The sequence below is a fragment of the Triticum urartu genome, chromosome 7 (genome assembly GCF_003073215.2).
Source record: "Triticum urartu cultivar G1812 chromosome 7, Tu2.1, whole genome shotgun sequence".
NCBI lineage: Eukaryota > Viridiplantae > Streptophyta > Magnoliopsida > Poales > Poaceae > Triticum > Triticum urartu.
The window spans coordinates 154,022,241-154,035,201 of record NC_053028.1 but is presented as its reverse complement, the minus strand read 5'-3'; the positions used below and the strand labels follow the sequence as shown (position 1 = coordinate 154,035,201).

At 48.4% G+C, this 12,961-nt stretch overlaps 1 protein-coding gene across 1 annotated transcript; it reads right to left on the bottom strand.

Annotated features, from left to right (window-relative positions):
• Positions 1 to 1,374: 1,374 nt before the first annotated feature.
• LOC125523221 (E3 ubiquitin-protein ligase SINA-like 4) lies at positions 1,375 to 2,287 on the bottom strand. Its single transcript, XM_048688273.1, has 2 exons — positions 2,222 to 2,287; positions 1,375 to 2,070 (listed from the first exon to the last, which is right to left on the bottom strand). The coding sequence occupies exons 1-2, from the start codon at positions 2,285 to 2,287 to the stop codon at positions 1,375 to 1,377; spliced, it is 762 nt and encodes a 253-aa protein (XP_048544230.1).
• Positions 2,288 to 12,961: the final 10,674 nt, after the last annotated feature.

Below are 12,961 nucleotides of genomic sequence, written 5' to 3'. Positions count from 1 at the left end.
TAGCGTGGTACTAATATGCTCCTAAGTGGGAAACCGTTTAGGTTGTGATCAGTGTGAACAGGTTTGCAGTTCAATATAGCGTGGAGTAATTTGCAATTTGAATTTTAGTTTTTCCATTTTATAACGCTCAATTTGGTTGTTCCCCAACACATGTTCAGATTCCAAGGTGCATTAAATCATTGCATGCAAGTATTAAGAGAAAATTGACCAATGCATGTACTTTATGCATGCACGCATTGCAATTAATGCATTGATAAACATAATTTTTTGAGAAAAACAAGAGCATTAATTAGGTGCTTTTGCAAACTACAAAAAATATTCCACCACTCACCATCTTAGTTGGTGAGATTTTTGAATTAAGCCCTATAAACCGGAAAGGAGGGAGTACTGCTGTGTACGTGCAATAACTGGCACCGTCGTATACATATCTTACGGTTAATGGGGCGTTCGACAGGAATAGCCGCGTGGCGAGCTCTAGGCTAGTCTTTTTTTCAGACGCATTAAACCTATCTCTCGGGACTTCTCACATGCACCATCGTGCCACCCACAAAAACTTGTACTCTGAGTTTAGTAGTACATTATACAGGAAGCGAAGAGGTGCACGCACACACTCGTCCTCTCACACACGCGTCTGTTTTTTCTTGAAAAGGAGGATGATGACCCCCGGCCTCTGCATCTGGGAGTCACACACGCATCTGTAGCTACGAATTGTAGTGTTCTCAACCATCCGATTGGCTCTATCATGGATGTACCTATATACTAAAACATGTCTAGATACATCTATATTTTGACAAATGGAAGGCATGTATTGTGGAACAGAGGGAGTGCTTGTCATCAAAATGGATAAAAGGGACATATCTAGAACTAAAATACGTCTACATACATCTCCTTTTATCCATTTTGATGACAAGTAGTACTTCTTACCCAAAGGAACTTTATATCCAACAGACACAAAGGGGCTGTTTGGTTTGTGACTAACTTTGCCAAATATTGCCACACCTAAGGTTAGGCAAGTTTGACCAACTTAGGTGAGTATTTGGTTCAAGCCACACCTTAGGCAAGCCACACTTGGACCCCACATGGCATACACACAAAAAGTGTGGCAAGATTCCCTTAGGCTTGCCAACTTGTGGCTCTTATTTTGATGAACTAACCTTAGTCAAGTTTGACAAAAATGTGTGGCAAAGTATGGCAATGCTAGTCCTAAAACCAAACAGCCCCAAAATATCCGTTCGACTGTTGGAAATTACTGATCTGATGTCGAAGTAATTGCTGCATCGCCACCAAAACCCACCATTTCTTAAGCTAAAGTAGACCAAGGTAATCCCTATATTAGCATATTACTAAGATAAACGGAAGGCACTGTAGAAACATTTAGGACGTGAGCTTATCAATCTGAATGTGGAGGGACACAAGCTTAGCCCCGGCCAGCAGCTTGGGCGGAACTGTCAAGAAGGTCAGCTCCTGCACGTCGACGTCGCCGGGATCCTTGCTGCTTGTCACCTCCATTTCCACCTTGACAGCATTGGTTGTGCCTTTGGGCTCCCCCGGCGGGCCGTTCGCCCACAGCTTGGCCACGTAGTGCGGCAGTGGGGACACCCCCGCTCTGATGCAGACGACCGACACGGTGATAGGCATGCCGATGTCGAGCACACCGCCGACCAAGAAAAACGTGCGGCGGTCCTCCTCCGCGAACAGCAAGAGTCGTGGCTCCGACAGTGGCACTTGCAGCTGGAGCACCTTGCCGTACTGGATCTTGTGCACAGGCATGGGATGCGCGGTGCTGATGTGGTGGTAGAGCGCCGGCGGCGGGCCTTCGTAGCCGCAGACGGGCATGGGGCATTTGCAGGGCGCGAGCGGACACGCACTCTGGTGATCGGCGAGCTTGTGGTAAGTGACGTAGAGCCCACAGCCTTCGTGCGGGCACTCCACCCTCACCGACGAAAGGACGGAGTCCACCGCCGTGTTCCGCACGTCGAAGCCACCGTCGCGCTCGCACTTCTGGCACTGCCGCTGGTTCCCAGGGCGCTCGACGCGGCAGTCCGCGCAGGCCAGGTGTCCTCCCTTGCACTGCAGAAATTAATCGAACAACACATCAATCAAGAAACCTGCACCTTGCTCAATTAGCCGAACGGACAAGGTGTATTCGAACCTCATACACTGGAGGCGTCAAGGGGCGGAGGCACAAGGGGCAGTGGAGCACGGTGAGGTCCATCGAGACCTTAGAGAGCTCCATCATCGGGTCCTGTTCGGTCTGCATGATCTCGCCCTCCTCGTGCACAACCATCTCTCGACTTGGTCCGGGGTATTACAAAGCTTTACCATCACATATTTTATACTACTTCAAGGTGCATTAAATCAACACATGCAAGTACTCCCTCCGGTCCTTTTTACTCCGCACATTATCTTTGTCTGAAATCAAAGTTTGCTAAGTTTGACCAAAATTATATTAAAAAATATTAACATCTATAACATCTAATAAATATAATATGAAAATATATTTCGAGATGGATCTAATAATAAATATGTTGTTATGTGAATGTTAATAATTTTTTGTATAAATTTGCTCAAAGTTGGATGAGATTGACTTCAGACAAACCTAATATGCAGAGTAAAAAGGACCAGAGGGAGTATCAAAAGGAGAGTCACGACATGCACACATGTGTTGTAATTAATGCATCGGTAAACGCAAATTATTGAAATATATCGAGTGAAGTGCTTTGATGTGTCGCATCAACTCGTACATCAATGAGAAGTTTGATTATCCTCTCCCTCGCGGACTTAACTGCACCTGCCTTTGGCTGTATGACAGGTTGGCCACACACCTGTCGGGCCCACCTGTCATACACGCAAAGGCAGGAGCGTCCCTCCCTCGCCCATGAGCGTGGTGGCTGGCAAGACTAGGAGAAGCTTTCTCTACACGCTGTCCCTCCCGCACGCGGTGGACATGCAGCAGTTCAATCGGTGTCAGATGGCCAGAAGCGTACTGTAGTACTCCTCCAGTGCAGTAGTACTCCATCATTTTTCGACTTCCCGAAGAGGCGAAGAGCCAAGCACAGCCTGGATGCTCGTGTGGCAATTTCATGTGTAGAGTAGTCTAGGATAGCGTGTACCGTGCGTGTAAGCTTAAAATCGTTGGGGTCGGTTCCATGCTATGTGGCCGTCTTGAAGTTTTTTTTTTAAAAAAAATAGTCTTCTGGCCCTACCTAACACCCTGGTGATTGTAGTTTGCACACTCATCTGGTCAAGACAGGAATATATATTTTAATTTGTTTTTCTTTTTTCTAAAAGGGGGGACTCCCCGGCCTCTGCATCAGAACGATGCATACGACCACATATATTTTAATTTGTGGTGGGTAAATGTTAGAGGTTGCAGCAAATTTATTGTACACTGCGGGTCTTTCAGCCAAGTTTATAGGCAAGCATGTGGGGCCAGTGCTATGATGTGTCGCGTCAACTCGTACAACGAGGAGAAGCTTGATTTTACTACACGCCTTCTCCCTCACCCATGCGCGCGGTTGCTCGCAAACGAGGACAGGCTTTTGCTTAGTAGTACTTCTACAACAAGCTATCCGTCCCGCTCGCGGTGGACGGACATGTAGCAGTGGATTCGACACTGTAGAAGCAGCAGTAGTAACATCATTGTTCGTCTTCTCGAAGAGGCGAAGAGCCAAGCGCAAACCGAACGTTGCAGTTGCGAACATTGGAGCACGCATATAGCTAGGCTCTTGCATGAGACAAAATTGCTATGTGAGCCCACTATTGTACTAGTATGTACAACTACTTGCTAGTATAGCCCCACCACTCCAATCCATCTACTCCCAAGTCTCTGCGCAACACTGCTCACTCCAATCCAAGACCAAGTGACCAGAAGCCACAAGCACCAATGGAGGCGATGGACGCGAGCGGCAGTCGGCTATGCCAAATCATCCAAGGCGCCGGCCTGCGGCCCCGCACTGCGCAATGTTTCCAGACGGTGCTGGCGACCGCAGGCATCATTCACGCGGTCATCGCCGCCGAGGGAGGAAACCCACAGCCGCCGGAGGGGCCCGATCCTCTGCCCATGCCGTTCTCTCCGACACAGCGCCGGCTCGGGAGGTCCTCCGACCCTTCTTCCTCCCTGCCGTATTGTCCACAGATCCGACCTGCCGCCGCTGACATCCCGGCGACCCTCAGGTATAAGTTCTTCGAAAGCGGCCTTGCTCTACTGCCCTAGCTCCCCACGTGTCTGCATGTGCATCTTTTTCTACTCCCATCGTCTCTTCCAAAGCCACCTAAATTTTAGTATTATTAGAGGTAAAGCTACTTCATGCATTCAAATCTAGGGCTTTGTTCAAACAACGAAGAAAGGGGGGAAAGTTGTAGCATGAATCTAGGACTTGATTCAAAGAGGAAATAATATGGTGAAAGTAGTAGAGACCAGATACCCAACCGGTGTCTTGGTTGAAAAGGGAAATAATGGGAAAACGCAGTACAAACTGGATAAGGAACAGATCTATTATTGGTTGAAAAAAGGATAGAAAGTGGCGGCTGGTGGACAAGTCAACAGAGTATGTCCAGGATTAGATTTGCTGCCTTCGCATAGTAAAAGGTCTCCAGGATTAGATTTGCTGCCCTCACATAGTAAAAGGTCTCAGGATTAGATTTTTTGCCCTCACATAGTAAAAGGTCTCAGGATTAGATTTTCTGCCCTCACATAGTAAAAGGTCTCAGGATTAGATTTGCTGCCCTCACATAGTAAAAGTTCTCCAGGATTAGATTTGCTGCCCTCACATAGTAAAAGGTCTCCAGGATTAGATTTGCTGCCCTCACATAGTAAAAAGTCTCCAGGATTAGATTTGCTGCCCTCACATAGTACAAGGTCTCCAGGATTAGGTTTGCTGCCCTCACATAGCATGAACAAACTCGGCATCACCACTTTATGCCTCCTTGTAGGTACATTGTGCTGATGCGTCCACTGTCGCATGTCCTTATACCAACCTTCTGCTGTTGTTAATGTAAGGGCACATGTAAAATGAAGTAATCACACTGTTACCTTAGGGACATGTCTAACCAGTGTTATTGTTAATCTAATGCCTCCAGTGACAAGATGCAATTAAACCGTGTTACAAATGGCACTCCTGCTGTTTTCCCCAGTATGATAAGTAAGTTGCTCCTTTATGCCGCTGAGTGTCCTGGTGTCCCCACGGCCCCATGCCCTTAAACCAACTCTTTAGTTGCTATTGATTTACTGTGTCTGGTAAACAAGCAATGCCACCATTAAATTAATCCTATATTTGAGGAATCTCATTGTTGATCGTAATGCTTCTGGTAACATGAAGCATTCCTGACGTTTTAAAATTTCTACTGTCCTTGCGTGATTGCCATGAACATAATTAAGATGCTTCTTTTAATTTTGTATATGTTTTGTATATTCTTATTGACCAGCAACTGTTTACTTTCTATCTTTTTGTGCAGATAGGGATATCCATTTCACCTTGTTGCTATTGTGACCTCTGCACAAAACACTTTTTTTGGAATGAGTGTCTTGTGTAGTTCAACTAAAATGTCACGTGGGCAACATCTCTCAATTTTGGTGGAACTGCACAAAATGGTGATTGGAGTTTCCAAGATCTTCGTCAAGTTCTGTTGGTAATCTCGTGCAACATTTTATTAGCCTTTGCAAGATGGAGCCGTCACTGTCACCACAATGGCACTTTATTTTAGTGGAACTGCACAAAGGATAAGAAAATTATGGTTGCACCTTAATGAGCCAGACATCCAACCTTAATGTTCCTCAATTTTAGTGCAACTACTAAAGAAGAACCTGCCAGCTCACAAGAGCAAGTACTTCTTGCTAGCTGAATGATGCAATCTTTGCTTCATTTCAGGTGAACTGCAGAAAAAGGCGCATGAATTGAATCATGGAACTCCAGGCAGACCTCATCCAAGTAGAGCTGGAGGTTGAGTTCAAGGAGGCCGCTATTAAAGCGAAATCATGCTCTCCTGTATCCTTGTTTGTGCTGTGCAAACATGCTATGCAAACAGGAATACTCAACTACAGATGTTGTGACGGTCAAGAGAATTCGCCAAGTTCTTCGATTGTATGACATGGCTAGCCAAGATGGATTTAATCCCGATATTCACTTTATCAAAAGGCTCTAATGGGTTGGTTCTGAATCTTGCAAGCTGGGAATCAGTGAGATGTGTAGGCATCTTTGTTGTACTTATTATTTGAATCTTATTTGTTGGTTCTGAATCTTGCAAGCTGGGAATCAATGAGATGTGTAGGAATCTTTGTTGTACTTATTATTTCGATCTTATTTGTTGGTTCTAAATCTTGCAAGCGGGGAATCAATGAGATGTGTAGGCATCTTTGTTGTACTTATTATTTGGTTCTTATTTGTTGGTTCTGAATCTTGCAAGCTGGGAAACACGACATGATGATGCAGAGGACAACAACCATAACAAACAGTTCAAACTTGGTAGTATTATCTTCGTGAAAGTGTGACAAATGTGCTGATCGTGTGCATCCCGAGAATAATAATTCTAATTGTTGTGCATGTTGATCCTGTGGCAAAAATAGAACGACTGAATGCATTGCTTGTTTTAAGTATAAATTTCTATTAAAGCTAATTAAATTTAAGTAAACTGACCACTAACTCCTGTTATTACAGTACCAATACATACCCGCTCGTGAACCGACGTGTGGCCGAGGTTGCATCTTCTGCCGGGCATGCAGTGGATGAGGGAGGGGTAGTAACTGTTGTCGCCTGTACACACTCAGCTTACTATTCAATCCAGTTCCCCAAGAGCTGAAAAATGAACTGCTGCCGCCGCCTACACACTCGTTCACTTGAAGAGACTCCAATGTCGATCCGAGGGGTGAGCCTGCTGGATATGGACTTCAGCAAGGAGTTCCCCTTTGAGTTCGCCGTTCAGTCCTATGGCTGCACCAAGTTGAATGTGATGTACACCAACGATATGGACTCGGTGAAGCTCTGCCTTGCCTCAGTCATATGGCTGCACCAGGTTCTGGAGCATTCGCCTATTTCATCGGCAGCGCCGACTACACCTTCGTTACGGTGGAGAGAAGGAAGAACACGACGATTCGACCATCTGGTGCAACAAGCTTGTCGACATCCAGAAGTAATACAAGATCATCAGCAACAGGCATGAGAAGGACTCCGTGGTTGACCTCGCTGAGACCATCATCGACCCCTGATACGCCAACATGAAAGAAGACGACCTGAACACGTGGGAGGTACCTCTGAATCTAGCCTACATAACCTACGCGACCAAGGACGCATACGCATGCTACGACATGTATAGGCAGATCTTGGACATGAGGGCGTGTCTGCTTCCCGTAACCGACGAGTACACGGACAGCCGCAGCGTCATGATCAAGCGTGCTAGGAAGGTCTAGATGTTGTACTTTATCTGTTTATAAGCACCTTTATCATCTGAGTGTTTCATGCATTAGCCTATGTGTCGTAATTATCTGTTTTGTCCGAAATATTTCTTTTAAGAACCCATTAACCTGATTGCTTTTTTAGTGGCTATTTGCTTATGTATGTAAACTAGTTCACTTGTCCGTAAAAAAACTAGTTCACTCGGCTGCCGTGCTTTGAATCTCCTTCCTCCCAACATATTCCCCTCCTCAGGTGGACCCAGCAGGTCTCTGAATTTTCTCCCACTTTCTCTTTCGATGTAAACTGAGTTTTCTCCCAGTACTTTCCCCTAGAACCAAGTCAACTGTCCCACGTCTAGCCTAAAAAATAATAATACCCCACGTACTATGAACTCATCAAATTAAAATGATATTTTATTTCGTAAGTTGAAAGTTCTTACAAAATAATAATAATAATTGTTTATATATAACTTGGCAAGTTAACTCCTAGTGATTGCGTACATAAGCTTGCAAATATTTTACTGACGTGCAATCATGTGTTTATGTTTTTATAACATTTCTCCATCTAGCCCAACATGATATTTTCACCCAGCCCAGCAAGTCCGCGGGTTTCGAGAAAAAAGCAAATGGGATTTAAATGGGCTGCATAGATGCTACATCATTGTTTCACCCAGCCCACCAAATGGACTAAAAAACAAATGGACTGGCTGACATGTGGGCCAGTAGGTCAAAGCCTAAGAAGGCGTTGGATTTACATCCAACGGCCGGCATTCTTCTTCAATCTCTCGTCTTCTTGCTCGAGCCACCCAAAGCAGCACCGGTCGTGTCGCGTGCTCCTGCCTCTCGTGGCCGGCTGTGATGCCGCGGAGGCCTCACCGCCCCTACTACTCCCACCGCTGGCCCAGGGTATCCCTCTACTCACCCACACCCCCTGTTATTCTGCGGCGACGGCAGCCTCACACCGCAGCCGAACTAGTGAACCCTCGTACTCCTCTCCGCGTGGGCATCCACTGCCGCGTCTTCCCCGGCTCCGCGTCGTCCCCTTCCTAGGCCTCGCCGTCGTCCACCGCCTTGGTGCTCTCGGCGCGGCATGGTCAATGTGGTCAACAACCGACTTCCATCGGAAGAGTACTGTACGTGGAGAGGCTGACAGCTGGGTCCACGGCCATAGCCCAGTTTTTTTGTGATTTGCCAAGTAAGTCGCTTTGTCAGGCCTGTTGGGCTGCAAATCTTTCAAGACGAGGAGAGCTTCATTCGGCTGGCTGAGAAAATGGCCTATCAGTAATGAGAAATGGGCTGTACAATTTTAAAACACATCAAACCGACAATTAGTTTCAAATATCTTTTTTTCATTTCGAGATTTTAAATTACAATAATTTTTATACGTGGAGAATTTGTTGGATTTTATATTGATATACATTTATTTTTAAAATTAGTTTGAATGTGAGTCGAAATTTCGGGATTAAAAATAGTTCAGACCGCACCGAAATATGCAAAATTTCATATAATTTTTTAACTATGGCCACAATATTGGCTGTAATGCTAACAAAAAGAATATGTGCTCCAAAAAAAACCTTAAGAATTAGCAAATGGGCTGGAAAATATTAGAAATAATGGCAGATGGGTTGTATGCTATTTTCCACAGATTTGAGGCTTTCCTAAAAAAAAGGTTGACGCACAAGCAGTGACTGTTGGATGTCCATCGAACGACCATCGTGCTTCTTCAATCTCTGCTCTTCCTGCTCCAGCCACTCAAACAAGCGCCGGTGGGACTGCCTGCTCCCTCCTCGCCGCGGCCGGCTGTGCTACCGCGCAGGCCTCACCGCCCCACCGTACTCCCATCGCTGGCCTAGCCATCCCTCTACTCACCCACACCTGCTGTTATTCTCCGGCGATGGGAGACGAACCAGTAAACCCTCGTACAGTCGTACTCCCCTCTGCGTGGGAAACAACTGCCAAGTCTTCCCTGCCTCCGCGTCGTTCCCTTCCTAGGCCTCGCCGTCGTCCACTGCCCTGGTGCTCTCGGCGCGGCCTGGTCAACGTGGTCAACGACCGACATGCATCTGAAGTGGACTGTATGTGGAGAGGCTGACAACTGGGTCCATGGCCGCATGCAAGGAAATGCCTCCTTATTACGCGTAAAATAATGATTCCACCACCTGACATCACGGACCCACCGAAAGGGCCTCTGTATTTCATGAAAAAAATGTTACCGCCGCTGACAGCTCGGACCCACCAACTATATCTTCACACGCAAGGAAGTGCCTCCTTATTACGCACAAAAAATGAATACTCCCCCTGTTAGCTGGGAACCAGTATAGTGGCAGGCTGACTTGTGGGCCTACTAAGTTGACGGGGACGGAGGGCTTTGTCAACTTAGTCAATATGCATGATTCTAGCTCCAGTGACCGTACGATGTCCATCCAACGGCCGTAGTGCTTCTTCAACCTCCGGTCTTCTTGCTCCAGCCACCCTAACCAGCACCGGTCGTGCCTTGTGCTCCTGCCTCCCGTGGCCGGCTGCGATGCGGCGGAGGCCTCACCGCCCCCTACTACTCCCACTGCTGGCCAGGCCATCCCTCTACTCACCCACACCCCCTGTTATTATGCGGCGACGACAGCCTCACACCGCAGCGAACCAGTGAACCCTTGTACTACTCTATGCGTGGGCATCCACTGCCGCGTCTTCCCCGGCTCCGCGTCGTCCCCTTCCTAGGCCTCGCCGTCGTCCACCGCCCTGGTGCTCTCGGCGCAGCGTGGTCAACGTGGTCAAGGAACGGCTTCCATCGGACATGGACTGTACGTGGAGAGGCTGACAACTGGTCCATGGCCGCAGCAAGGAAGTGCCTCCTTATTACGTGCAAAATAATTATTCCTCCACCTGACAGCGGGGACCCACCGGACGGGCCACCGTATTTCGTGAAAAAATGTTTGCCCCTGACTGCTGGGACCCACCAGCTACATCTTCGCACGCAAGGAAGTGCGTCCGGGCATTAAAAAAATGATTCGCCCCCTTGACTGCTGCGACCCACCAGCTACATCTTCACAGGCAAGGAAGTGCGTGACAGTCGGGACCCATCTGGTCGAAGAGTACATAGCGTTGTCATTCTGGTCGCGAACATGTAAGTACATATATACTGGTGGATGTAGAGGCACGCACGTGTCATAGTAGAGGCGCCTACGTGTCGTAGTAGAGGCGCGCACGTAGCATGTACACGTACGTACATCGGCCAGGGTGCAAGAAAGAAAATACGACCACGTATGTGTACATACGGCGGGGTCTCGAACGCCTACTCGCGCATACGTACGGCCAGGGCTCGTGTACATGGCTGGGTCGGAACGGAGAAACATCGTCGTCGTCGTGTTCATGGGGAGGCAACGGAATGCGTCATGTTGATGGGGAGGCAACGGAATGCGTCGTGTTCATTGGGAGGCAAAGGAACGCATGGGAGCCAACCGGCTAGGTCGGAACGGAATGCGTGGTCGTGTTCATCGGGAGGGCTTGGACGAAACAGGCGATGGAAACGAGGTCTGGCGTACCGCACAACGGAGGAAACGGACCTCCTACGTTTGAAACAGGGTCCTGTTGATCGGGAGGGGTCTGGCGTACCGCAAAACGGAGGAAACGAACCTCCTACAGTCGAAACGGGGGTCCTGTTGATCGGGAGGGGTGTGGCGTACCACATAACGGACGAAACAGACCTCCTACGGTCGAAACGGGGGTCCTGTTGATCGGGAGGGGTGTGGCGCACCGCAAAACGGACGAAACGGACTTGTGTTGGAGCGCTACGGTCGAAACGGGGGTCCTGTTCGTCGGGAGGGGTGTGGCGTACCGCAAAACGGGACTCCACGGGATACTGTTCATCTCCACCGTCGACCTCCTCCAGCCTCCACGGGCTACCGTCGACCTCCTCCAGCCTCCACGGTCTCCTGTTCATCCAGCCTCCACCGCGCGCTACTCCACCGGCTACTGTTCAACCACCCCTCCACGGGCACCCCTCCACCGTCTACTGTTCATCCAGCCCTCCACACCACGGGGTCCTGTTCAACCACCCCTCCACGGGCACCCCTCCATCGTCTATTGTCCATCCAGCCCTCCACCACACCACGGGGTCCTGTTCATCCAGAGGAAACACCACCGCTCACTGTTCATCCAAACCCCCCCGCAACGCTCACTGTTCATCCCAGAGGCAGCATCAATCGGCTTCAGTTAGCAGCAGTAGCGAAGGAATCGCTCGATCGGGTTCAGTTAACAGCCATCGATCGATCGCTCGGGTTCAGTAACACGTAGCCTGCAGTGCAATCGCTCGGGTTCAGTTAGAGCCCAACGCCTCGCTCGGGTTCAGTTAGAGCCAATGCCTCGCACACACGCGCGTACGTGTACGAGAGAAATGCGCATCGCTTGGCCCCCGACCTCCCACCGTAACCGGGAACTCCCCAAAATTTTACCCCCCTCGCTTCTACCACGGTTTTTTCCATCATGGAAGGCCCAAAGAATGTCATGCAGCTGCGTCTTCGGCCCGCCCAGGACAAAAAGCCCATTTTCTGTCATGATTTTTTTGTCATAGAAGTAGGACCCCACCACATCTATGATGATACCAGGTTTTGTCACAATTATCATCATAGAAGTGTTATATGTATGACAGAAAAAAAATTCGTTCGACCCAAAATGTCACGGATATGTCTTTTTTTGCAGTGATATGTCCTCCCGAGACAAGAAATTGTGAAGCTCACCTGGTATGGAGGGTGCGTGTATGATGTGGTACACCAAAACCTCATCTTCGAGGCACAACTGAAGGACGGCGGTGCGTTGGATCTTCCCAGTGGCACGCTCCGTGTACTCTGCGTCTAGACCGATGACCCTCGTCTCTACCTTTTCGAGGGAGTTGGATACATTGTTGATCCACTTCCAAACAACCCTTGGGTGGACGGTGACGGTGGCAACTATGCTCAACGAGCCTTCGACGAGGACATGTTGGACGCTAAAAACCTGCATCTCGATCTCTTTCGCCATTTGGAACCGCTGGAACGAGGGCTATGGTTTGGAGAATTAGGATTAGATGGCTAGTCTAACTGAAGTAGTAGATGAATATTTAAAGAGGTTAAAACAATGTGAACATAGTGGGGTTTGGATGCAAATGAAGACGAAGGGGAGGTGAAGAAGCCGAGGAAAATCGGTTCCCGATGGAGAAGTAAATGGGAGAAGTGGCGTGCAGGCAGTTGATTAGACGGCTAGGTAGACTAAGCGAAAAGGCTATGCGAGGAGTCGTACCTGTTCATGTACCTGCCCATCCTTCCTGATAGGTGGGGCCTATGCAAACAGATAAAAAATGTGTCGTAGCTGGTTTAGATGGATATTGGCGCGTGCGTGGGAGACACAACATTCTCTGGTTAAGGAATACACGGTTATCCTCATCAAAAAAGAAAAGGCCCATCTTCGCGCTTCCGCATGCAAAAGAATTTGGTTCTGCTCGCAATATGGATGATACCTGGAGGATGAAGTGAAAATGCATGCTAGCACGGGAGACCTATTTCCGCTGTACAGTACCGGAGTACTCATGGTCCTACTAGT

Coding starts and splice junctions, on each gene's coding strand:
- LOC125523221 (XM_048688273.1), bottom strand. CDS start 2,287: ATGGTTGTGCACGAGGAGGGCGAGATCATGCAGACCGAACAGGACCCG. Junction 2,071..2,221: donor CGATGATGGAGCTCTCTAAG/GTCTCGATGGAC, acceptor TAATTTCTGCAG/TGCAAGGGAGGACACCTGGC.